At 53.5% G+C, this 25,274-nt stretch overlaps 10 protein-coding genes and 1 non-coding gene across 11 annotated transcripts; 6 read left to right on the top strand and 5 right to left on the bottom strand.

The window, feature by feature from the left end:
* Window positions 1–176: 176 nt before the first annotated feature.
* On the top strand, window positions 177–2,607 carry BO70DRAFT_394449 (putative PHD finger domain protein (Ing1); the record flags this gene model as incomplete). Its single annotated transcript, XM_025546463.1, has 7 exons — window positions 177–605; window positions 790–1,200; window positions 1,302–1,534; window positions 1,622–1,814; window positions 1,878–2,201; window positions 2,249–2,471; window positions 2,549–2,607. The coding sequence occupies 7 exons, from the start codon at window positions 177–179 to the stop codon at window positions 2,605–2,607; spliced, it is 1,872 nt and encodes a 623-aa protein (XP_025401446.1).
* Window positions 2,608–3,355: 748 nt separating this feature from the next.
* Window positions 3,356–3,471, top strand: BO70DRAFT_t97. Its single transcript has one exon. It is a non-coding gene; the product is annotated as a tRNA-Met (tRNA).
* Window positions 3,472–4,162: 691 nt separating this feature from the next.
* dscB lies at window positions 4,163–5,529 on the bottom strand (the record flags this gene model as incomplete). The annotated part of the gene is made up of 2 exons (XM_025540926.1): window positions 5,105–5,529; window positions 4,163–4,918 (listed from the first exon to the last, which is right to left on the bottom strand). The coding sequence occupies exons 1-2, from the start codon at window positions 5,369–5,371 to the stop codon at window positions 4,163–4,165; spliced, it is 1,023 nt and encodes a 340-aa protein (XP_025401447.1). The 5' UTR covers window positions 5,372–5,529.
* Window positions 5,530–5,970: 441 nt separating this feature from the next.
* Window positions 5,971–8,071, bottom strand: BO70DRAFT_360174 (RNA polymerase II transcription factor subunit 1). Its single transcript, XM_025542716.1, has one exon. The coding sequence runs from the start codon at window positions 7,702–7,704 to the stop codon at window positions 5,998–6,000; it is 1,707 nt and encodes a 568-aa protein (XP_025401448.1). The 5' UTR covers window positions 7,705–8,071; the 3' UTR covers window positions 5,971–5,997.
* A 759-nt stretch (window positions 8,072–8,830) lies between these two features.
* On the top strand, window positions 8,831–9,679 carry BO70DRAFT_351064 (uncharacterized protein; the record flags this gene model as incomplete). Its single annotated transcript, XM_025541725.1, has 3 exons — window positions 8,831–8,950; window positions 9,012–9,087; window positions 9,282–9,679. The coding sequence occupies 3 exons, from the start codon at window positions 8,831–8,833 to the stop codon at window positions 9,677–9,679; spliced, it is 594 nt and encodes a 197-aa protein (XP_025401449.1).
* A 2,304-nt stretch (window positions 9,680–11,983) lies between these two features.
* On the top strand, window positions 11,984–13,020 carry BO70DRAFT_394453 (uncharacterized protein; the record flags this gene model as incomplete). The annotated part of the gene is made up of 2 exons (XM_025546465.1): window positions 11,984–12,295; window positions 12,349–13,020. The coding sequence occupies 2 exons, from the start codon at window positions 11,984–11,986 to the stop codon at window positions 13,018–13,020; spliced, it is 984 nt and encodes a 327-aa protein (XP_025401450.1).
* A 1,400-nt stretch (window positions 13,021–14,420) lies between these two features.
* Window positions 14,421–15,554, top strand: psf3 (DNA replication protein PSF3). The gene is made up of 6 exons (XM_025542717.1): window positions 14,421–14,480; window positions 14,535–14,603; window positions 14,734–14,792; window positions 14,888–15,077; window positions 15,160–15,268; window positions 15,391–15,554. The coding sequence occupies exons 1-6, from the start codon at window positions 14,439–14,441 to the stop codon at window positions 15,456–15,458; spliced, it is 537 nt and encodes a 178-aa protein (XP_025401451.1). The 5' UTR covers window positions 14,421–14,438; the 3' UTR covers window positions 15,459–15,554.
* Window positions 15,555–15,581: 27 nt separating this feature from the next.
* Window positions 15,582–16,337, bottom strand: BO70DRAFT_196914 (uncharacterized protein). The gene is made up of 2 exons (XM_025538559.1): window positions 16,091–16,337; window positions 15,582–16,016 (listed from the first exon to the last, which is right to left on the bottom strand). Exons 1-2 carry the CDS (start codon window positions 16,258–16,260, stop codon window positions 15,812–15,814), a joined length of 375 nt encoding a protein of 124 aa, XP_025401452.1. The 5' UTR covers window positions 16,261–16,337; the 3' UTR covers window positions 15,582–15,811.
* A 909-nt stretch (window positions 16,338–17,246) lies between these two features.
* Window positions 17,247–20,608, top strand: BO70DRAFT_385844 (uncharacterized protein; the record flags this gene model as incomplete). Its single annotated transcript, XM_025545772.1, has 3 exons — window positions 17,247–17,385; window positions 17,476–18,041; window positions 18,092–20,608. 3 exons carry the CDS (start codon window positions 17,247–17,249, stop codon window positions 20,378–20,380), a joined length of 2,994 nt encoding a protein of 997 aa, XP_025401453.1. The 3' UTR covers window positions 20,381–20,608.
* A 1,461-nt stretch (window positions 20,609–22,069) lies between these two features.
* BO70DRAFT_360177 (uncharacterized protein) lies at window positions 22,070–23,917 on the bottom strand. The gene has a single exon (XM_025542718.1). The coding sequence runs from the start codon at window positions 23,907–23,909 to the stop codon at window positions 22,416–22,418; it is 1,494 nt and encodes a 497-aa protein (XP_025401454.1). The 5' UTR covers window positions 23,910–23,917; the 3' UTR covers window positions 22,070–22,415.
* A 291-nt stretch (window positions 23,918–24,208) lies between these two features.
* Window positions 24,209–25,066, bottom strand: sod2 (superoxide dismutase sodB; the record flags this gene model as incomplete). The annotated part of the gene is made up of 4 exons (XM_025540927.1): window positions 24,209–24,299; window positions 24,350–24,417; window positions 24,471–24,877; window positions 24,935–25,066. Coding segments are annotated over 4 exons (698 nt in total), but the record flags the coding sequence as incomplete, so codon positions are not given.
* Window positions 25,067–25,274: the final 208 nt, after the last annotated feature.

The raw sequence follows: 25,274 nt of genomic DNA on the forward strand, positions 1-25,274 counted from the left end.
AGCCTGTCTCTCTCTCTCTGTGTTCCCCGATTGCGATTGAGTCTGTCGGCATCGGCTCTCAGCCAGCCTGCAGCCTGCAGCCAGTCTGCCTGTCTGCCAGTCTGTCTTCTTCCTTCCTTTCTTTCTTTCTTTCTTTCTCCCTCCCCATCAACCTGAATCACCCACCACACCACACCATGTCAACCACCACCTCAGCCCTCCCCCACGGGCAAGGCCAAAGCCAACCCCAACCCCAACCCCATCCCCAAACCGCCCGCCAATCCACGCGCCAGACGCGAACAAACCCCTCGCGCACCTCGCGCACCGTCGGCCGCTCGTCCTTCGCCTACGGCCACGGCCATGCCTCCAACGACCCGGCGTCTGCCACCCCCGTCGCCCACGGCTTCTACCCGGCCCTCACGCATTTCACGGACGCCATCACCGCCCTCCCGAGGGAATTCCGTCGCCATAACTCCCTCCTCAAGGAAGTCGATGCCAAGGCCTGGGCCCTCGAGGATAATCTGCTCTTGCTGCTGCAGGCCGCGTCGGAGAGTAGGCCCGTGCCGTTTCCGGGGAATCCGGCGCCGGTTATTGCGGGTGCGGTGAGGGAGGATCTTTTGCCGGAGGTGGGTTTTTCTTTTTTCTTTTTTTTTTTTTCTTTTTTTTCCCCCCTTTGAAATGGATTGGGGAGGGGGGTGGGGTGGGGTGGGGTGGGTGAGGAAAGAGAAAAGAGAGAAGGGGAGGGAGGAGGGAGCAAGGAAGAAAGAAAGAGAAGAAAAGAATGACCAGCTCACGCTATCGGAATAATAGGACCTCACGCAACCCCCCGAAACCCCCGAAAGCAAGACCCGCCGCTCCCTCTTCGACCGCGTCCGCCACACCCTCTCAGACCTGATGATGACCGCGGACGAGAAGAACCACGTCATCTCCAACGCCAACGACGAGCTGGACCGCCAGCTCACCCGCCTCGACACCATCTTCCCGTTCATCGCCGGCGAGATCAGCGATGAGGCCCGTCTGGGCAGTCTCACCCACTGGGCCTACTCGAATCGCAATGTCGCGAAGACGACCACCGCTGAAAGGCCGAGACGCGAGGCCGCGTCGACGAAGGATCTCGTGCATGCGATCCATGAGGCGGAGGTCGCGTCGAGGAGTGAGGCCCGCCGCGAGGCTGTTATGGCGAGGCGACGCAGGCCGCATGCCGATTCGGATTTGGATGATGTTCGTGCTGCTACGGCTGGGGCTGCGAGGAAGGGCCAGGGTGGGAAGGCTCGTGGGGCGGCGGCGGCGGCTGCTGCTGCTGCTGCTGCCGCGGGGAGCAGGGTGGTGCTGGGGGGAGTGGTGCTGGTGGTGCGCATGGGCAGGGTGGTGCGGCGTCGGGGCAGGCCAAGCGCCGCAAGGTTGAACGGCCCCCGGTTGGGGATGCCGGCGCCGCGATGGAACGCTCCGCTAGTGGTGCTGGCGCTGGAGCTTCGGGGAGGGCTGTCTCGAAGGATGCCGATGCCACGAAGAAGAGGTCGCGCGCGCCGAATGCAAATGCTGCGGCGAGGAAGAGGTACGTCTCTGTCTGTCTGATTATTTGGGAGGCTATCTGGGTTATATGGGGTGTCTTGTTGGTTTTTTTTATGCTGATATTGTATAGGAACACGACGAATGCCGCTGCAGTGGACTCACCCGTTCTGGCCCCGTCGCCTGTCGTCACTGCGGCCACCGTCCCACGGAGTGCCGCCAGTCCTGGCCCTGGAGCGGTGCGACCCCCGTCATCTCGAACTCAGCAGGGCTCTGGGCCCGCAAACAGCAACCGCCAACGGCCCTCGTCTTCGGCATCGAACCGTGTCGCCAGCAACAGTACGTCATGCGCCCTCCCCAACCATCACCTTTCTAACCACATCCTACAGGCAAAACCACCGACCTCAAAGCCGCCATCAAAGAAACGCCAACCTCCAAAACCGAACCCCCTCCCACCTCCAACCTCGAAACCCAACGACCCACCGTCGAAGACCAACAACCCCCCGGAAATCAGCACCAAACCCCCAGCGCCCCTTCTCCCCCCCACCAAACGCGAACGCGAAGACCCCGAAGGCAGCAAACCCGCCCCGTCCATCGAGCCCCGAGAAACCCCCGCACCCCCCATCTCCAACCCACCCCCCAACCCTAAAGGCCGCTCCTCCAAAACCTCCACCCCCGTGCTGGCCCCCTTCTCCGAACCCGCCCCCGCACCCGTCCCACCCGGAGCACCGATCCCGCGCCCGCCAAACGCTCCCACAAGAAGAACGGCAGCGTGCCCGCCGTGCCGCCGCCCGCGCGCGCCGCGTCGGAGGAAGACGAGTCTCTCCATGAGGGCGATGATGAGGATGAGGACGGCGAGCCGAGGTATTGCTATTGCAATGAGATTAGTTTCGGGGAGATGGTCGCGTGCGATAATGATGCGTGTCCCCGCGAGTGGTTCCATTTGTCCTGTGTGGGGTTGAATAAACCGCCTGGGAAGAATGGTGAGTTTTTTTTCTTTTCTTTTGTTTGATGAGGAGGGGGGTGGCGTGGTAAGATGGTGTGCTAATGATTTGTGCAGTTAAATGGTATTGTAATGAGTGTAAGGAGAGTATGCGGCGGAGTCGGAGTGGGCGGTGATTCCTCACTACATTGGTTATTGCTGTGTAGATTGGGTGGGGATGGAGATGGATAGATGGATGGGATAGTGGAATAGGAAATACGAGGGAGTTATTACTGGTAAATGGATGTGATCGTGCTGGTGCTGGCAGATGTGTACATACATACATATACACTACGGAGTATAGATGGGCGAGCTTTTTCTCCTACCGGGTTTATTTTATTTGATTCTATGTTACTCTCTACTTCCGATGATTTTTAGATTCAAACTTAGCAGGACAGAGTGTCTATGACAATGACGCATAACATACACCCTAGACACGTCTGGTATATTTATTATTATTATCATTATCCAATATCCAATATCCAATATCCACTATCCATCCTCGTGCAAACTATCTATTACTATACAACATAACCACGAACTTAAAGTAGCATAATATAATAGCCATAATAATATAATATAATATAATATAATAGCCGAGGTAGATATAGATATAGATATAGACACAGTATATAATGACTCTTATCATCATGATAGTTTAGTTCAGTAATATTAAGTACTTATTATATATACTATAGTACTTATGACACATGATACATGGTGGGAATGTATAAATGAGGTAGTAGATGTATAGTAGTGGGTAACTACTAACTAGTAGTTATGTGATGGGGGTACTAGATATACGGGTATATCATATCATCATGCCCTATCCGTACCTCATCTACTATAGAATGCAAATCCAGTCACCCCCCCACATCAACAAATGTCTCTGTGGTGTAGTTGGTTATCACGTGGGTCTCATATGTTCTTCATTCGTATGACTAGGAAGTCGCAACTTCTTGGATATCCCAAGGCCGGGAGTTCGAACCTCCCCGGGGACATTTCTTTTTTTTTTGTTTTTTTCTTGTTCTTTTTTTTTTTGGGGGGGGGGGGTAGTTCGGCTGTTATAGGGCTGGTTGGCTGGTGATTTTCTTTTTGTGGCCGGGGAAGTGGATGGATGGATGGATGGATGGATGATGCTCCATGGGCCATGCTCCATGGGTGATGGTTGTTGGATGTGGGAAGAAGAAAGTATAGTATAATTAAGGTTATTAATATTAGGTTATATGAATGGATGGATGGATGTCTCATCTTTATTTATATATTGTTGAGAGCTTAGTCGTACGTTCTGTCTGCTTGTTCGGGGATCGGTATATCTAGTTCTTTTCTTTATTGTGTATGATTGCTATCTACTATTCGAGGGAAAGGAGATCATGGATGGACCTTACAGCAACGGCATGTCTCCATGTCTAATCGTACCATATATACAGATAGTACATACACACCATGCTCTGTACGCAAGCATAGACTATACTCCTATAATCCATATCCATACTACCCTACTCTACCCATCAGCCAATAGGCTACAACCCATCCCTCCATAAGTAGATATATCCAGAAACAGGCATAAAGATGAAACACATTCATTCCAATCCAGTCTCCATCCTATCCTATCCTATCATATCCTACAAGCCCAAAACGCACGCCCGCAAAACAACCAAATCTACCGACCTATGTATAGTACCGACCTACCTACCCACCCCCCCTCCTCATCCTCCCCGCCATCCCACTGCCACCCCCAACGTCCGCACCACTCTGACTCGCCCCCCTCGCGGCAACAGCCTCCCCCTCCAACCGTCTCCTCAAATCCTCATACCTGCCCTCTGCCCCACCCGCACCCCCATTACCATTACCATTACTATTCCCACCCCTCTCCTTCTCCCCCACCACCCAAGCCGGCACACGCCACGTCCCTCCCAGCCCCGGCAGCGGAAGCACCTCCATCCGCCACGCCCAGCCTACGCACCACCCCACCGCGGCGGGGAGTAACATCCCCGGGAACTGCGAGAGGGCGAGCTGCGCGGCGACGAGGTAGGTTGTTGATTTGTCGGAGAGGAGGAGGGTGAGGGATGTGGATGAGGTTGGTTTTGGTTGTTGGGCAGAGTGGAAGGGGGAGGGGGTGGCAGATTGGGATTGGGAGGGGGATGGGGTTGTCGTAGCTGCGGTGGATGTGGATGTGGATGTAGAAGGTGTATCTGTAGCTGTAGCCGTGGCCGCAGTGGCTGCAGATGTGATCGTAGTAGAGGTGGGTGCGCTCGTCGAAGTCGAAACACGATAAGTAAACGTCCGCGGCACAGAAGCATGATACTGCGCCAACAGCGCAAAGATCGTCGCCACGGGCCCCGACGGCAGATAGTTGATTGTGCCTAGGGAGAGGGGCTTCAGGACGAGGATGAGGATGAGGGGCGGGAGGAGGGTCGTGTAGGGAAGGGTTGTTAGGAGAAAGGTCTATCATTTCGTCGTATCCAGTCACTCGTTAGCATTCTTTCTCTCTCTCTCTCTTTCTCTCTCTTTCTCTTTCTTGTCGCAGTATAACACCCCGTATAAACCCCAGCGGATAAGACCCCACCAATTCCAAAATAAAACGAAAATAACACGAAAGGAAAGAAAGATAGAAAAAAAAAATAAACATACGGCAAACTTCCTCCCCCCCCACCCCCTCTCGACAACCCTCAAATGATACGCCAACATGGCCGCGAACAGCGCCTCCGTGGAATTCGCAAACCCCGCGACCTGCCACACCAGGATGCGCCAGAACTGGCCATACTGCCAGATGTGCGGGACAACGTGGATCGACGTCAGGTGTTTCAGGTCGAGGATGGCGAGCGCGATCGACGAGGCGATCGTGTAGATGAGGAGGGTTTTGGAGATGGGCGCGTTGGTCAGGCCGGAGGTGAGCATTCTCTTTCTGTCTCTCTCTTTCTGTCTCTCTATTTCTCTCTCTGTCTCTCTCTCTCTCTCTCTCTCTGTCTCTCTCTCTCTCTCTCTCTCTCTCTCTCTCTCTGTCTCTCTCTTCCTTTCCCTTTCTGTCCCTCTCTTTCTGTGTTTCGATGTCGCGCGGTCTTGGGGTTGGCAGGTGAGCTGGGGTGGTGGAGGCGCTCGGGTAGGGTTAGGACATGGATTCGTTTGGTTGTTGGGTTGCGTGGTCGTGTGTGTGTGGTGGTGAGCTGAGGTGTGGTATGAGGAGAGGAGAAGTGAGGAGAAGAGAAGAGGAGAAGAGGAGAGGAGAAGAGGGTGCCACGTCGCGCCAAGCGGGCCGAGGTCGCGGGCGAAGCGGAGGGCTCGGCATGCCGATTGCTCAGCTACAAGCTATACAAGCTATACCCCAAGCTATCCACTATACAGCTGGAAGCTAGTAGCTAGCTATACAATCCCCATAATGTACAAGCTACGAGCTATGCAGGCTAATAGCTATATTTTGATAGCCATCATGCTAATAGCGAAACCAAGCTGTACAGACTACAATACAAGCCACGCTAGAGTAGCACGAAGCAAGTCATTACTGATACACCCATTAGTCTATTCTATCATACAATCGCCGACGCCTCCTTCATTTCCTCCGCCAACGCCTGATTATACTTCTCCAGCGCCGTCTCCAGCGCCCGGATCGTCGGCCCAAGCAAGCGATTGACGGCCTGCTCCCCCCCAGCCACGCTGTCCAGGTTGATCCGGAGCCTTTTCTTCGTCGCCTCCAGCACCTCGCGCGCATGCCGCTTGAGCCGGTCCACCTCTACCTGCCGTTCCGCCTCTGCGTCCTGCGCCACCGCCCTGATGCGCTCCCTCGCTCGGTTGAGCGATTCGACCAGAGATGCCACCTCCCCCGCACGATCCGGATTACCAGATAAAAAGGCCTGCCAAAATTGATGTAAAAACTCCGTCGTCGTCGCATGCGTCAGCGTCAGTCGGTCATATAGCGCAGACGTCAGTCCGTATGTGCCCGTGTTGGAAGATGCATCGGTCTGGGCGCGACGGTCCCGGATCGCTTCGAGGATCTGCGTCGATGCGCGTTTCAGACTGGTCCTGGAGCCAACTTCGTCGTCGTGCCTGTGTTCGTCGTCCTCGTCTTCCTCCGGCTCTACCAGCTTCCCCAGCGGCGCGGTTCCGCCCGGTGGTAGATTCCGTCCCAGGTCCCCGCGCAGATCCCGCAGGATCTTCTCGGGATCTTGCTGGGCGAAGAGCTTGCTCTGTTCGTCGTCGGCCGATTTGGCTTGCGATGAGAAAAAGCGGCTCTGATCCTTCACGTGGAGAAGGATGCGGCTGTGCTCCTCATCGCCACGCAGATCGCGCAGCTGTAGCTCGTTGTACGTTTCGTCGTCCTCGCCCACGGGAGTGTGCGTCTCTCCGTCAGCTGGCGCGACGTTCGCCATGATCTTCTCGCTGAGGCTGTTCAGTGTGCGGATGATCGGCACCTTCTCCACAGAGGACGGACGCATGTCGACGTCGGGGCGGTTGCCTTGCCGCTGGCTGTTGTTCACCTCGTTTCCGGCCAAATCCAAAAAGTGTGGAACGTGCGAATCGCGCGGGAGATTCCCGGATTCATCTGCCTTGAGGTACTTGTCGAGCACCGCATCGGTGGGGTCCGTGTCGGAGAGACGCTCTCCGCGCAGTTTTTTGAACAGTCGACTCTGGAAGAACCGAGACCAGAACTGCTGCTCGCTGAGCTTGGGCACGTTCTCGTCGTACACGCGTTTGACGAGCGGGTGCTGGTTAAAGATCAACTGGATCTGCTCCTTGCTGATGTTCAACTTGGTCACACTCTCCTCCACCCGCGGCTTCAGCGTCGACAGCACATTGTAGGACCCGCGCGTCTGCGACCGCTCGATTGCGTGTGCGCGCAGCAGATGAAGTCGGGTGGACCAGAACTGCGTCATGAACTGCCCAGCGGACAGCGTATCCGGCTTGGTGTGTAACGACTCCATGAACATGCGCTGCAGGGTCGGATTCGACTTGAGCAGCGACTGCTGCAGCTCCACGTCCCCCTGCAGCCGTTTGTCGTCGTCCCACGGGTTCTTCAGCTTCCCGGCCGATGATACCGCATTCGCTATCGCCATGGCGGGGGACACGCCGTCCTGCACGGGGGCACTGGGGGTCTTTGTAGACTGGATGGCGGCACTGAGCGCATCTCGAATGGCGTCGGCCTCGGGGCGCGCGGTCGCTCCGGCCGTGAAGGAGAAGACGTAGGGTTCGGGGGAAGTGGCCGGGGCGTTCGGAGGGAGGACGAAGATCTTCAGCATCACTTTCGGGCTACTCGCGGGGGTCTGTTGCAAATCTGGTGCGGTCGTCGTCAGTACCGTCCCACGCGGGAGAAGCCAGCAGGCACCAACGTACTGGTAATCTGAGCCACTGGGAGGGTGATCGTCCCAGCGGCGCCGCCAGCCGCGGGGATCCAAGAGATCGATAGGCGGTCCTGAGCTATGGTCAGGGTGCCATCTTTCTTCTTGTAGGCGGCCGACCCGCTCGGAGGTGCCGGTGCCGGTGCCATGGTCAGCGATCTCGACAGCGTCCACTGTCCAGGGCGGAGTCTATGGATGCACCCATCGGGAGGAGAAAGTCCCTGGGAGAATCGGGAAGGGCAGGGCCTTCAAACTTGAAAGACAGGAGGTGTTTGCGTGGAGGAAGCGGGGGGGGTTGCGAAAAGAAGACGAAGAAGATCCGCTGGGCGGTGGGGGCACGTGATAGTCTACATCATGTGATGTGGCTGAGTCATCCAGCCCTAACCGGTGAATGGCAGGGTGGTAGCGTGTTCAGTGAGTGTAGAGTGAGAGGTGTCTAGCTATGATTTTCAATGTATTCACTCGATTTCTCACTTTTCTATTATAGGTACGGTACCAGCCTATGCGGCGGAAGGCTTTTACCATTCACACAAAGGCGATTGTCGTGATCCGCGGAACAACCACCACCGTCGAAGAAGAAGAATAGCGGAGGGGTAGCAAAGGAAGGTAATCTATACAAATTGAGGGAAATCAAGCTTCTCTAGCACAGATATGTTCTTCCATGTCAGGTAGAACAGTGCCGGAGGAAGACAGTGATATCGAACCAAACTCTCAGTCGAACTTGAAGATGCACGTCTGGTGGATTGGTGGACTTACTCCGCTCAGGTCGAACCCCCCCATTAATTTGAAGATTCTCATTGGAGCATAGTGCTAACCAGGAGTGGGTATCAGACGTGAAGTGGTAAAACAGGTCAGAGGGCAGGAGGAAAATGCCTCCCACTCCAGGCGGCCCCAGAGATCAGTATAAAAGGCGAACACTGGCTTGCTGTCATTGCTGAGATAGAATCATACTCAGCTGCACAAGACATAAACGATACTCTGATACAGATAAACGCCCTTCGATTGCCGTTGCTATTGCCCTTTCAAAATGACCATCCTTGCTGGGTTTCACGAAGAGGTTGCCCGTATACTCGACGAGGCCGGTGTGCCTAGTGTTCTTGTACGCGAATGGTTGTTGAGAACATATGCAATTGATAGTTGGCCACAGGTATGTCTCTCTCTCTCTCTCTCTCGTGCCCCCAAATTTAAACACGAGCCAATCGGTATAGCACTCCTGCTGGGTGATCGCGGACGACCTGATGGAAAGGGCATGCGAGGCCCTGTGCTCCAATGGGTTTTTGGTCTGTGAGCAAGGGCCAAGTTGCAAAAGGCTGATAGACGATCTCACTCGCACATGGGAATCCTTCTTCTCGGCTTACCACTTCCATTTGCCCCACGATGGCGACCTTGGGGCCGACAGATTGCAACTGTACAGAAAGTCGGATGTTCTTTGGTAGGGCCGCCGGCCCCTGATGACCCAAACTACATGCTTGTGACAGACCCTCGGTTGCCTGAAGACAAGATCTTTCTGGGTGGACGTTGGCGGGAGAGTTCTTATCCTGTCAAAATCCCCACGCTGCCGCGGTTTGTCGAGGCCATGTTCCAGATAACGCTGCGGAATATTAGAAAACTTAGTAACCGGTTGCTGTCCGTTTGGACAGCTGATCTCAACTCGATTGCAGGGTATCCCGCGTATTGCCGGAAGATGGGGGTGGAGAACACGCTTCTGCCCAACTGTGATGATATCAAACCGCCGGCTCGTCGTTATATGGAGCTTTGTATCGAAGAGGACCTCAAGGGGCCACCGCGGTATAGAGAGCTTTCCGCGGGGGAAATGTTCACCGATCCATGCAAGGTCTATGTGGAAATGATAGCCCGCACGAAAGCTGACTGCTAACTACCTCGTCATCTTTTCCGTTTGTTCTTTTAATTTAGTTTCTATTTCTGGTTTGTTTGCCTGTCTTGTCACCATTTTGTTCCCAGGTATTTGTCTGAAACTAAGTATCTGCGACCCGGGTAACTCGAGGGTTGCACAGCAGGCAGTGTTCCAGAGTATGTATTGCTGTTTCTTCATGAAAGTAACAGGCAAGCCCTGACCGCTCATTTTCTTGTCATGAATTAAAGCTTTGTCTCTCTCTGGATTGACCTCCTTCATTGATGGTCATGGAAAACAGTTGTATGCCAGCAAGCCACATTTACTCGGTTCCCACGCCCGTTTGCTTGGCCCGCATCCCACCTCAAGTAACGTAGGCCATTATCGTAGAGCAATTCTTCAACAGAGCTCAGTCATTCATAATCTGAGCTATAGAAATACCCCGCTCCGACATCTAGTTTCCCCTTCATCTCCCCCTTCTCTTCCACCACCACTACCGCCACAACACTCCATTTACTTTCTTTCGTCCATATTCTACTTTATTCTTCTGATTTATGCTGCCTATGTCGAGTACAAGCATAAAGACCCAACGCTGCCGCAGCTAAAGGCTGCTGCTGCCGAAATACTTGGAATTTTACAATCCACCCCAGAGTTGAATCAATTGCCGGGGTATCAGAACACTCGGGTCGTCATGATAGGGGGGATTAGCAATCCTTCATCATGCTCCTAACCGAGCACCTACTCAGATAGATTTGATTCCCCGGGTCCCCCGTCTGATTCACGTTCACTTACTCAACTGTAAGGATGTCGACATCCTGATTTGCTCCCCTATTTCGGGGAGCACTCTCAAGTCCGTGTTAAAAGCAGCCCCGCAAAAGCTCTTTGAGATGCCTGCTCCAGCGCTTCTTTTCAAGGCTGGGAGCCAAAGGATTCAGGTGGACTTTGTTCCCCCAGAAGTTGTGAGTGTAAATGCCTCTATAGATCTCTTGCCTAGACGCCGATGGCTTAACCTATTCGGTCTAGGTACCTTATCTGCCTCAAGGACTGGTCAACATCGAAGATGTTGACCTACGTCGACTTCCCATCCTCTTACCACTCGACCTTTTGGGTTTCAAAGCAGCATGTTGTGGGTACCGAGAGAGAACGAAAAACAAAGACGATGCTACGGATGTGAGAATATTGGCTAATCTAGTCAGAGAAGGGGGAATGATCCTCCTAGATGCTACACAGGGGACGACACTGCACCTGGCAATGCAGTCCTTGGTGGAGCTTGGCGAGTTAACCTGCACGCAGTGGGCGGAGATGTTTAACGTTCAGTGTGAAATGGATTTCCCCCAATTCGAGCGTTTGTTGGAAGCGTCTCCTCGGTATGAGTTCCGTTGACTGTATGGGCTGATGCCCGGCTTTCTGTCTTTTTTATTTTGCGCCTTCTTTTTGGCCTTCCTGCTTCTTTATCTCCCTTTTCTCATCTTTACAACACAATCAGATGTATATACTCGATCCCTGGATAGCAAAGAGCGAGGAATAAACACGTGGATAGTAAGTCAATTGAGGGGGGAAATCAGATAGGAATGTAAACAAACGATGGTCACATCAACGCCAGTGAATGAGCGGCGCTCAACAGAAGCTCCTGTCGGTGGGTGCCTGAGGATTCAACGCCTGCCAGTTACTGCTTGCGGGGCCTGCACCACAGCCATCCAACTCTTCCTTCCTCGTCCTCCCTCTTCGTTGTTAGCAAGAACTTGCCTACCATCCATGCAATCCCCATGCGGCCTCCAGCAGAGGGACAATCCCAGGAAACGTGACTGGCAAAGAAAGAGAACCCCCCCAGCCAGATTGTCCGTGATCCGACAAAACTCTACCGGATTACCTTCTGGCTATGGCACAGTCCATGCCAGGGAGCACAGTGCCAATGGAGCTCTCCTGAGTAGAGACAGCCGATGGCATGAAGTCCTCCGTCAGCTGGAGATAAAAATCTTCTGGCTTCGTGGATTTGCCTTATCATGACTTATTACTTGATCTGATGATGATATGTCAGACTCGGGGCCGACCTGATGGGAGGGTTCCTCGTCCGGCAGTTATCAACATGCTCCTCATTGAAGCCCGGGGACCCATGGGGAGAGGGAAGTCACAAAACCCATGCTAGAAGCAGAGCTGGAAACCGGAGAAAACCGCAAGAAAGGAGGCAAGCCCCAGGAAGAACCTGAAGCATCCCGGTTTATGCGGGGGTTCCGAAAAGGATAAAGTAACCCGTTTGCCTGCTTCTGAAACATCCAGAACTCTAAAGCTTACGACTATACATCCCATTATAGCAACTTTCCTCCAGCCATGGATCCGATCTTCCCCATGGATGCGCCTTCCTTCACGGATAGTCCTCCCGCCACGGATTGTCCTCCCGCCATGGACAGTCCTTCTCCGCCAGATATCTCTTCGGCCATTGGTATTCCCATCCCCAATGCTATGCCTCCCGACACCATCCCGGTGACTTTCTCCGCTAACGAGCCCGAGGAGATGTCATCTGCCTTCTTCTCGGGCCTGTTGAACGACGAAATAGCCCGCGCGATGGACAAAAACAAGGTGCCTGCGGTCTACTTTGGTGACGGGCTACTGGCACTGTTTGGCCTTAAGATTGAAGTCAAAGTAAGCATTCCCTTTTGGCTATATCACCCCAAACACAAACTAACAGGCTCTAGACCTCTTCGTGGGTAATACCCAACACACTGATGGATACAGCAGTCGGAATCATCACCGAAATGGGGCTTAAGGAGTGCCCTTGTGGGACGGAATGTGAGCAGCTTCGTGACGAGGACGAGCCCTTCACCTCCGCCCATCACTTCCACATCCCCTCCGGTAGAAAAACCCCCTTTCCGATCCTCCATCTGTACTGGAAAGGAGACCTTCTCGATGACCTACCAGAGCCATGGTACGGAGAGCCTTCCCTGAACAATCCGTACTTCATGCTTGATAGCGATGATCGGGTTGAAAAGATAGCCGGTGCCCCTACCGAAAGAGTAACTCCTCCAGGTCAACGCTGTCCCATTCGTATCCCCACAGTCAGCGCGTTTGAGGAGGCCACTCGCCGTTTGTGGAACCTATACGGCAAGTCCCACCCCCACATGAAGTGGGCCACGTACGAGGTCATGCTGGCTGAATATGTTCGGCTTCACCCGCCGGAGCCTTTTGTTGTATACGATAGAGGCTACCCGCGGCCAGACCCTGTGCATAGCGGGTGGAGTCCTTCAATTGCTACCCCTGTTGAAGGCGGCATTGGTGGGTTGTTCCGCCGAGAGGCCGAGAGGGAGCGGGAGAGGGCGCTGGAATTCGGGCACGGTCCTAGAGAAGATCCTAGTGGTTTACCTTGGTAGGTAGTTTGTGTGTCCGTTCTAGATTTCTTTTGGCTTTTTGTTAAGTATTTAGGGTGCCTGATCTGGATAATCTGCGGGGAGAGTTCTTTGTCTCCGTGGTTATTTCGGTGAGGTAGATACCAAGGGGACAAAGGAATCCCCCGTCTGATCTTCCAGACAGGCCTCTCATTTCTCTCGCGGATGCATCAAGCGTGTTTTATTTTTTATTTTTTTTATTTTTTTCCCCTTAATTTTATCTTATTTTAAAATCGACCATTCCCGAACCATAATAAGAAAATCACATCAAAGAATCTTCATCCTAGTAAAGACCACAACACAATTATACCATTGTAGACTAATAGTATGTAGTTAGCGCCACCCCCTTACCCAAACAGATACCTCTCTTTCAACCATCTTCATTCAAAGAAATCTAGTAACAAGAAACACAACCCCATCTATCCCATCTCTAAATACTGACACCAGAACTCCAAATCATATCTGCCAACCTTGATTCGCAACAGTGATCAGGACGGTAGTCATTTTGGTCATTTTGGCTGGCTGGCTGGCTGGCTGGCTGGCTGTAGCAGATATTCTGAGTCTATGTACCTTGGATAATCCGTACTCTAGGATCAATCTAGTCCAGCTAGATAACTAGATAGTCTAGTAGTCTAAACAGTAAACACGGATTAGATGTCAGCGGCTTACCAGATACCAGGGCCATATAAGCGTAATTAAGCATTCTAATCCCCGTGCGGCTCAACTATCTACTCGGCATGCTGGCAGATCAGGTGATTGTTGGGATTTGATTTTGGAAGTTAGTATAGCACGTGGAAAGTGGGGGTGGCTTATTAACAGGGATTAATATTGTCTTTTATTATGAATTTATAGGTAGCTTGGTACGGGGGACACGTGGGCTTATTTAGTAATTTAATGTTGAAGGACGGGGGATTGGTGGGGTTAGGTACAATAATGGAAGCCATGTAGCTTGGATTTTGTTTTGATGGTTGGTGGTTTCTTTCACAATATAAATAAATAATAGCCGGCTGGCATTGTCTATCTTAAGTATCTATAACTAGTTATTCTATCCTGATGACGTCATGGCTGGCTGGGAAATCTCCTCAAACTCCCAAGCTTTCAGGCCTCAGGCCTCTACTCAATCTACCATTCACATACAAATAGGTCTCTTATTCCTCTCCATCCATCCACAAAACCATCAAATCTAACCCCATCCCACACCCATAACAGTAATATTTACACCCATCCCCCCACTGTAAATACCTCCCCCCTCATTGGTGGGCCGCTCGAAATGCACCCATCACGTGACCGCGCGCCGTGCGGGACGCGCCTCGCCTCGCCTCGCCCAGCGAGCGACGAGTTCTGAACTGAACCTAGGATCTGGAGATGGTCGGTCGGTCCCCAGACTGCAACTCTCACTCGACATGTCTTACTATGATATCGACGCCATTCTGACCGACGCCCAAGTAAGTCTTTGCGTCGTTTGAGTGCGGTCTGTGGTGGTTCTGACTCTGCGGTAGAAACTGCCCTGCACGTTCGAGCTCGACGTGCCCGGGCTTGGCGTGCTCGAGGGGAATCCGGGTGAAAATGTAAGATACGAAGTCAATGTCATGCCATGCTAGCCAGCCATGCGACATCAAGACTATGTCTGTCTGGATGGGATGGATTGGAGTAGGATTGGGGGGATGGAACATGCTGATGCTGGGTGGTATTGATCAGATCAAAGCTGGAACGCGCATCGATCTCCCGCTATGGCTGGGGGAGATGCTCTCTATTGGGTGAGATCTTCTAGTACCCTTTGTGATTTGTGGTCGAGGGAGGAGTGTCTGAGGGAGTATCTGACTGACTCACTGACTGACTGCCTGCCTTCCAGCGCCCGCCTGGGAACCTCTCGTCTAGTCACGCTGGACATCCCCTCCGCGCTGTCGGAACGCGTCATGAACGCCTTCAAGGCGGACCCGCGCACGGTGGACCTGCGGTCCCTGGCGCCGCATTTCTATAGTCTGAGTGAGCGCATTCTGGAGCTGTTTGAGGAGGAGGAGATGGTGGAGATTTTGAGTAATGTATATTCTTCAACGATCTTTCTTGTCGTGGGCTGAATGGGGAAGATGGGGAGGATGGGGTGTCGTGGCTAACGGTGTCCAGACATTCAAGAAGCGGGCTGCAGAGATCGCAGACCACGCGCACAACCCGCAGGGCGCGCTGGGACAGGGCGCGGATTTCCTGCGTGGGTTGGATGAGACGGAGAGACAGTGTATGTTATGTTGTTTTGTGTTGTGTTGCTTTTTACTTTTTGCTTTTTACTTTTTGCTTTGTGAGGTCTGATATCTGATGTTCGTTCTGGTGGTTCTGTTGGCTGATAATTGATTGGTTTAGTATTCCGGGTTGCTCATGATAGTGCCAAGCAGACGCGCATCTGGGCGGGAGAGACGAAGAAGAAATAGATGGCTCGAGGGGGGGGGAAAGGTTAACGCGATGGTTGAGCTGAGCTCGCCGTTATGAAAATATAGCTGATTCTGATTAATGTGTGTGGTTTTCGAGGAATGCAATGAAATGCGTTATGATATGATACGACTTGAAGATTTACTAGTGGTGGTGGTGGTATGACGTAGACCTGATAAAAGACCTTTTTAAGGTTGCAAGTGTGTCAAACTACGTGGTACAGATTGATTGATTGATTGATTCGGTCTCTAAGCGATTGAAGAACCGAATAAATAGAGTTAGTTATATTGTCATGGCAGTGAAGGCTGCGGACTCGAGTCCGCCTATCGGAGGTCAAGAACCGGCCATGTCGTCATCATTCACGGCGAAGCCCACACGATCCTGACAGATCGGAGACGGAATAATCCCCCGGAAGGCTGATTTCGAGGGTTTTTGGGGAAATTCTGATCCTACAGGTCAGAGACGATGACTGCAGTGAGACAGTCCAAAGCAAAGGACAGGTCATCTGCACCGGAGTCTTGAGGAGGGGATTTCCGAGAGGTAGTACTGTGTTTTGCGCACTGTGCACAGTGCGCCGTGTCTGGGTATTGGTTACTCGCGTAGGCCCTAACCACGGATGAACGATGGGGCGCACGTTGGCTGCCACGGGCGAGATGGTGTGTACCTGAGACTAGCGACCGTGATGGTGGCCGGTGATTGTCGGGCTGGCGGGGATAACCATGGGTGGGGAGGGACAAGGGGTGGGGCGGGTGGAAGGCTGAAGAGTGAGACCAGGGGAGGAGAAGAGGAGGGGAGTTGATACATCAGATTCAGATAGAGTATGGAAAGTGAAGAGAACAAAGAAGAGAGGAAGGACAGACAAAAAGATCAAAAGATCAAAAGAATTAAAGAATTTAGTTGGTTTCCAAGAGAAAAGACAGCGGGAAGTTGACAAGAGACCGACTCAAAAGTCAGGCCTGGCAGGCCCGGCCAGCCCCTGCCGATGGGCGGGCAAGGGACGGCCTCCCGCCCGCCATTGGGCAGACCACCCCGGGATGCTAGTTTAGTGCCTGGGAGGGGGAGCCTATCTGCTTGGATCTGGGATTCGGCTTTACAACGGACTGGCTAACTACTTTTCATTGTACAATTCTATACATCGACACTCCCCTCTCTTCTACTCTTCTACCCTTCCCATCATCATCACCACTGCTGCTCGGATTCATCCTCCCTCCCCGTCGCATGGCAACCAGGGAACATTCCCATCCAACGCACGCATGCATGCCGCGCCCGAGATCCTGATCGCTTAGAGGCAGATCCCCCGTGAATCGTGCAGGGTGGGGATGCTCGTCCTGTCATTGTCCCCTTTCTTGGCTGCTCCGATCCACGGTCGACTCGACTCGTCACAAATCACAATCCCTTCACGCGCTTTTCTCCTCTTCTGCTCGCTCCCCTCATCTCCCTCCGCGCTTCTCACGCGTCTCCCATCGGCCATTTCCCTCTGCCATCCCCAATTCCTCTTCCCTTCCCTATCGCTGTACTTTTACCTCTCCTCCCCCCCTCCCCCCCTCCCCATCCTTCCCGCCAGCGCTTGGACGCGGTGGGCCGCTAATCCTCACCAATCGCCGCGCCTGCCCCAATCTCTCCTCCTCCAGGCGAGACATTGCTTTTTCTCCTTGCTCAATCCGTCGACTCACAGTCCGATCCTGCTACACCACCTGCATTCGGTGGATACGATCCTGCGTCCCACTGCAGTCTAACTGGCGTCCTGCGTCGTGTCAGTGATGCGCATTGGCTAGGCCAACTTCGCAGCCATGGAAAGGAACCCCAAGCGACGGAGCACCGGCTCGCAGTCGAGCAACCCTTCTTCCCTGCGACACTGTTCCTACCCTTCCCCGACCTCCTCTTCGCCCCCCAACACCTCGTCCCTGCAGCCCGGGCGCAAGTTGAAGCGTGAGTTGTCTATCCCTTGATTCCCCCAAGGGATAACCAAGAGGCTGGTTACTGGCTACTGGTTACTGACTGCATGATAAGACCCGACAGATAGGTCCGCCCCCCCGAAGCCTCTTGCCCTCACCCGGATCAAGGGAACCATCACCATGGATCCCCCGTCGCACCTGAGTTCACGTCCGAAATCCTCAGAAATATCTTGGTTGAATGACGCATCCCCCATGTCGGCCACTCCCAGAACTGCGACCCCCCGAACGCCGCAGCGATCCAGGTCCGGTAGGCACAGCAATAACCCTACAAATGCAGCCATGTCGAGCGTGGGGGGCCAGACGCCGACTGACAAACGTCTGTCAGGAACCCCGGAGCCCGTCCCGCCGCTGGTGAACCCGTCCTCGGCTCTCCTACAGGATCTGCTCAACGAGCAGCGTGCGACGCGAAGCTCCAAGAGTGCTGCATCAGAAGACATGAAACCGTCCGCTCCCCGCACGCCGGAACGATCGCACTCCCGCTCCCAGTCCGGATCTCAATCACCGGCCCAATCCCAATCTCGATCCCAGTCACAGGAAGAGGCGGCCTCAGAGAAGCAGCGGAAGATTCAGACTGCGCTGTCTTCCGGGCAGAGACAGCCGCATGAGATGGGGATGCGTGAAATGGGCGAGGCGGGTAGCCCCTATTTTCTTCTGTTGATTTGTTACTGACTGAGTTCTAGTATGTCTCTAAACTCAACAAACAAAACTTCGATTTGAAGCTCGAAATCTTCCATCGTGTGCAGCAGATGGGCGCCATGGAGAAGAAACTGCACCGGATGGACAAAATGGAAGAGGAGGTGCGCCGTCTGCACAGGTTAGAAGAGGAGCTACAAGAGCTCCGGGACGCCGAGTCCGACAACCAGCGACTGCGCGAGTCCAACGAACAGCTACGACAGGAGATTGACCGGCGGGACCACGCAATCACAGAGGCCGTCGACATGATCTGTTTCCTGGAAAATAAACTAACCCGGCCGCAGCTTGGTGCGGACTCGCGACCCTCTACGGCTCGTTCGTATGACGATAGCCCCGGTGCTACGACCCCAACGCAAGCTACGACGGTGGATATACCGGAACGAACGTCTTCAAAGCGAGCCATGCTCTCACGGCACCGTCGGATATCCCCGGACTCCCGCTTCCTCAAGCAAACACCGTCGTTCTTGTCGGATGTGACCAAGGGTGCCACAGCCCTTCGGAGCCTGTATGTCCCCGCTGACACCCAGTCTCATTCTGCAATGAGCGAGATCACGAAGTCGGAGAGCTTGCAGTCGATGACCGACACAATGGATCCCCCATCGCCGCGACTCAGTGCTTTGAGCGAATGCAGTGAACTGTTTCCCCCACATGACGGCGAGAATGGGCTTGATCAAGTCGACATCTCGGTCAAAAAGCGAGACTCGACTGACAGTGATGGAACAGAGGAGGCCAGGCAAAGCCATATCGACCATTGGGTTCAACCCCAACGCGACATCTTCTTGGGTGATGTCCCGGGACAGGAGATGGGACCGACGAATCTCTTCAAACAAGCCGACAAATCCAGCTTCGAGAGTGGCTCAGGTAATGGTTCGAGTCAGAAAACACGACTGGAGAGTGTGTTTGGAAGTTCTGGGCTCCCCCCTACGCCAGACACCATGAGCACCGCATACGCTGGGCCGAATCGCTCCAATGGCAGCATCGTAGCGGAGAAGAGCTTTGTTGACCGCGCTCTGGCCATGAGCTATCCACTTCGTCGTCCGCGCTCTGCAGACGAGCTTACAGCCAAACGGAGCTCGGGAAACAGCGAGGTTGTCGATAGTGTGGTCGCTAACGTGGGCGATGTCCCGCCTTCTGGAACCAGCCTTGACGGGGACGAGTCGCCTACTTTCTTCCCGCTGAATAGCATCACATCCCGAGATGGCCATCTATACAGCCACACGCCAGTCGATATTTCGCGGTACAGCTCCTACGGTCGAAACGAATTACTGAACGGACAAGGTCTCGAGAGGGTTCTTTCGAAGCTCGACAACAGCTACTACGGCTCAATGGCACGTCGCGAGTCGCTACAGGAATCCGCCAGCTCGTTGTCTTCATCGCCACCTCTGACTCCCCAGGATTGGATCGAGGCAGCCAAACCCCACCCCAATGGAAGAAAGCAATCATCTGACCTGCTACAAATTCCGAATAAAGCAGCAAGCTCTCGACTTGGCGCACGGACTCCCAGCCAGTCTTCCTTCCTGGGTCGTCGACACAGCATCGACTCCAACATCCGGGACTCGGACGTTCCTATGATCCCTACGCTTGACCTGCGCTCATTGGACCAGGGTCTGCAAACCGAGGAGTCTGACGATCGCCGGATGATCGGCCGGAAAATCAGCCTTCGACCTCCCTTTTTCGCTCGCTCCGCTCCCCCGCGTCGTCTCCAGCCTTCTCTCCTGCCCGAAGGCATGGACATTGCTGATGGTGCACCCGCCCCGGTCATCCACAAAGCGCGAAACCCGGCACACCCTAAGTTGACTAAAAAGAGCCACGCCGTCGACGATGGCCCTGGACCTACCACATCCACCGATACTGTCACTCAACGATCGATCCCCCATTCCTTCACCGAATCCGGCTTCCTGAACAATACCGCCAACAGCAACAACAGCAATAACAGCAACACCCGACCCAACAGCAAAGACAACGACAAACACAAGAGACGCAGCTCTCTCGGCATCTTTGGATGGATGAAGGGAGCCAGCGGGCTGGGCAAGAAAACTGACGGCGATCATCATCACAATCCTCCGGCGAAGTCTGCGGCCGCCCCGCCTCCTCTCGTATCCGCTATGCGGAAGACATCAGAGTTTTCTACGACTTTCCCGGAGGCAACCCGGACGTTTGATGTGGGGGCCATGAATATTGCCATTGAGGACTTTGCGTCGAAGAAACCGCGGGCCGAGGAGGATGAGCCGGGACGGAGACCGAGGTATATGGATCGGAGGTCGAGGAGGGGGTAGATTGATATCTATCTAGTTGTTATGCTGGTTATGCTGGTTATGATATGGTTGGTTGGTTTTGATGATTGTCTTTCTGTCTTTCTTTTTCCCTTTCTGACATATCGTCGTTTATTCGCTTGCTGGTTTTATGTTTCGTGTTGTTGAGTCAGTCTGTTTGTGTTTGCTTTATCTATCATGATACCCCATGAGTTATTCACTTACTTACTATCTATCTGCCTTGTTCTCTTGTCGTCTTGTCTCAGATGGCATGATGCATGATTCTGATTCCGATTCCCTTGTACCAGTATCTCACGGCAAGAAGAGTGTCTTTCTGTCTGTCCCTTTAAAAAAAATATGTTTTTCTACTATTATAATTGCCTTTTCTTACTGCCGCTGTTACTTTCGTTGTTGTTGTTTGAAAAGAAAATATGGTATCTGGCATATCATGATATTGTTGTTTGCTATGCTGTGCTATGCTTCTGTCCATTTCATGTTTAGGGCGATGTTTATGATTTTACATATGGCTTTCGTTATTTCTTTTGTCCTTTTATCTTGAAAAATAAATTCTCTGGTGGGTTTGGGGTTGGGGTTGGGGTTGGGGTTGGATGCGAGCTTGGTTTTGTTCTCTCTTTAGGTTATCTTTGCTTTTGTTTGTTTGTTGTTTGTTTGTTGTTTTATGGTATGTTTGGGTTTAAGGGGGCATGGGTAGGGTATGGGAATGGAATGGATATGGGAACGGAAATCGGAATGGGGGGTATGGGTAAGTACGGGTATGGATATGGGTATGGATATGGGTATGCAATGGGATATGAACACCTATCTGGGGGATGAATACCTTCTTAGTGATGATAATGATCGCAATGAAAATAGATGATATCCAGGGTATTATTATGTTCCTTACCTATCTATAGTATCACATAAACTGGAAATTAGTAATGTAGCAAAGCCCACTTATCTAGTTACCTGAGGTATTTACCTAATACCTTGGAAGTAACTAAAGACAAGTTTGGATAAGAATTAAATCAGTGTGCATACTACTTGTACATAAGCTTTCCTCATAATCAGTGCGTAGGGGGTAAAGAGGGGAGAGGGGGATGGGTATACTATATATATATACATAGCACTAATTAATTACTTAATTAGCCCCGGAAGATCAGATAGAGATTGAAGATGGTGGTGAAAAGAGACTTCACTTGACTAGTACTATATATTATATAATATCCCTTTTGGTTTACTATCTATTGAATAGGCTGTCTGTTTGTCTTCTGCTAGTTAGGGCTGTTGTGGATTCTGGGTGGGTGGAGAATAGAGATGTTTCTTCTGGGGTGTAGGGATATAGATAGATAGATATATTGCTTTCCTAACTATATCTTACTGTAACTATAACTACTAAGAACTAGAACTGTAGAATGAGGGTTGATTATACAATATGTAATCATGGGAGTGAGTAGCGTTTTGAGGATAGTGAGTTAGTTATTATACTTAGTATCTGGTGAGTATATACATGCGCACACACATATATGTAGATATACTATGTATGATACAGATAACCAATCAACCAATCTTCTTATTTCTGATTATCTCCTTCAGCTAGCTTGGAAGTATGGATTAAGATACATATTATGTAGAGTTAACTGGAAGGGATGTTGATATAATAATTACTACTATGTATAGATTCAGATTTAGATTTAGATTTAGATTATGTGATAATGATAATGTCAGTGATAGTAGTTGTGTGTACCCAGCACCAACCAACCAGTAAACTAAACCCTTAGTAACACCTTTTCTCGCGCCATGCCAGGCCAAATAGCCCGTTTGTCAATTTTACTCCCATACATACCATACAATACCATAGGGACGGACCTATAGGACCTACAAAGGTAGTATAGTATATGCCCATATCCATACCGAATGCAACCCCATCAACCATCCATCATCTAACTCCTAGATAACAAAGAACCCATTTCACCATCCACAAATGCATGCATACATACCACGAACACAGAACCCCACCCCAATCCAGCCTAGCTGACCAGAAAGAAACAGGTAGGGCAAACTAATACCACCCCGTCCCCTTCTCCCCCAACTTCTTCCCCTTCGGATTCATCGACACGATCCTCTGCCCGGGTAACGTATCATCGGTGATCATGGATTCAAAGGTGCCCGAGATGGACCTCTTCCCCAGCATCTGAAACGAATCATACCCCTCCCCATCCGGCAACCCCTCACAAGCGGCCCACTCCCTCGACAGCCTCGGACTCCGTCCATCGCCCAGATCACACCATCGCGTCACGACAATCGCATGCCGAAACACCAGCGCGCGCGCGTCGCTGCGATCCTCCGTCAACTTGACCTCGATGAGATACTCAGACGGACACTCGGGACAGCGCCGCATGGGCCGACACTTCCCGCAGAGGGTAGTCAGGGCGTTGGGGTTGTGGATGCGGCGCGCCATGACGTCCTTGGCGCGGTGTTCCAGACCCTGTAGCGCGGTGGTTTCGCGGGGGACCGGGATGTGGCCGAGAGCGCATTTGCAGGCGTTCATGAGCTCGCCGTCGCGCCAGTGCGCGCAGGCCGAGAAATACGGCCAGTAGTCTTCGCGGGAGTAGAGGAGCATGCGCTGCGAGCTGGGCGGGAGCCCCGGGTCCGCGAAGCAGGTGCTGGTGACGCGCATCAGGAGGTGGTTTTTGTGGATGAGGAATCGGCTGTGGTGCGACCAGCCGTCGCGGCGCCAGCGCCGCGAGAGGGATTCCACGGGGATGCCGTGCGCGGGGGAGAAGCGGTGCGCGCGCAGGGTCAGTTGCGCGAAGGTGAAGGGGAGGGTGCGGTTGTGGGTGATGCGGTGGCGGGGTGGGGGGAGGAGGGCGTTGCGGAGGTTGGGGCAGTTGAAGAGCGGGTTGACTTTGTCGGCCGGGAGCAGTTTCTCGGTGCCTTCTTGGGTGCGCCGATGGAAGATGCCGCAGGGGAAGCAGAGGAGGTGATGCGGGAGGTGGCCGTCTTGGGTGCTGAGGAAGTCGGAGCGGTAGTCGCGGTTGGAGGGGAGGGCGAGGTCGTCGAAGGGAGAGGGCCCAAGGCGGGAGAGTAGCGTCTTGCTGGTGAAGGCCAGGCTGGCGCGGTCGGCCGGGTTGAGGTACGAGGATATCAGGGTCCAGAGGGTCGGGGGCAGGCTGGCGATGGTGGCTTCCCCGGGGGGTCGGTGGTCGTGGATGTGCCCGTCCGCGTAGGGGTCCGACGGATCTATCTCCCCGACCCCGATGGCGTGCAGGATCTCTGTGTGGTCGCGGTTCTCGCCCAGTTGGGTGTCTTTGCCCGCGTTGAGGGCGCGGTACTTGAGGCGATGGGCCTCCAATGGAGCGAGCGAGGGCAGGGGAGGCACATCGTCGCTGGCGGTGATGGTGGTGCCAGTGCTGGGCCGCAGGGAGTCCTTGCGGAGGTCGGGCGTTGATGCGCTGTAGCCCTTGCGGAGCACCTGGCGGGATTTCTTGGGCCGGAGGGCGTTGGCGAAGAAGGCCCGGAAGCCGCGCCGTTCTCCGGGGCTGTCTGCGGACATGGTGGGTGGGAATTGGAGGGAGGAAAGAGAAACTGAAGCTGGAAACAACGATAAGATGGATGGTTACGTCTTACGGATCGGCCGGAGTGGCTCTTCCGCCCCTCCCGCCTTCAGCCACCGTGGCGGTGCAGTGTAACATTACGTTGTACGGTGATGATGCTGCAGAGGACATCATGATGATGACGGAACACTCGTGCATTAGGGCTCTACGCAGCCCTGATTAGTCCCAAAATCCAGTACATTACACATAGATCAACAATCGCTAATCAAGCTGCTCAATATACAGTCGTCGGGCTCGTTTACGCGGCGAAGCGCTTCTCCACCGCCTTCCAGTTGATCACCTCCCAGATGGCCTTGAAGTACTCGGCCTTGCGGTTCTGGTATTGGAGGCTAGGACGGTCAGCCGCTGCTGGGGGTACAGGATAGGTAGGGTGACTCACTAGTAGGCGTGCTCCCAGGCGTCAATGCCCAGCAGGGGCTGGAACTGGCCGACAACAGGGTCCTGGTTCTGCAAGCTGTTAGCCAATTGTTGCTGTGGCTCCCAAATGCCACCTCTCTTACCGCGTAGGTCTTGATGCCGACGCTGCCGGTCTGCTTGTCCCGGACGAGCCAGGCCCAGCCGCTACCCTGGATTCCAGCAAGAGCAGCGTTCATCTTGTTCTGGAACTCCTCCAGGCTGCCGAAGCTGTCGTTGATGGCCGTGGACAGGGCGCCCGCCGGGGGCTCACCACCGCCGGCGCTCTTGGGGGCCAGGTTCTCCCAGAAGAGGGTGTGGTTGATGTGGCCACCGCCGTGGAAGTTGATCAGGGGCTTCAGGGCAATCTGGGCCGCGATGTCGCTCTTGGCCTGTGCCTCCTGCAGCTGCTCAATGGCGGCGTTGTAGCTGTTGACATAGGTCTGGTGGTGGTTCTTGTGGTGGAGCTCCATGATCTTGCCGGAGACGGCGGGCTCGAGCGCGCCATAGTCGTCTGCAGGGGTCAGTCAGGGACACACGTCCTCCGCAAGCTCGATCGCAGGACACATACAGGCGAGATCCGGGAGGGTGGCCTTGCCGCGGGCAAAAGTCAGGCCGGCGAGACCGGCAGTCTGAGGAGTGGCCGAAGCTCCGGCGCGCAGGGCAGTGCGGGCAGAGGTGCGGAAGAGAGAGGCAGCCATGGTGAGGGATATTGTTGAGGGGAGAGTTGCAATAATGCCAGAAGAGGGGAGAGAGAAGGGAGAAAAAGAAGAAAAGAAGGAGGAAGCCGGATGAGCGAGTTGAGAGCCCGCGAACGTCATTGTCGCCCGGAGCTGCATTTCCCCGCCCCGAAGTCGCCCGATCGGCTCCACCGCCCGTCACCGAAGATGATCTTTATCCCATTCACCTTC

Source organism: Aspergillus heteromorphus (genome assembly GCF_003184545.1).
Source record: "Aspergillus heteromorphus CBS 117.55 chromosome Unknown BO70scaffold_6, whole genome shotgun sequence".
NCBI classification, from domain to species: domain Eukaryota; kingdom Fungi; phylum Ascomycota; class Eurotiomycetes; order Eurotiales; family Aspergillaceae; genus Aspergillus; species Aspergillus heteromorphus.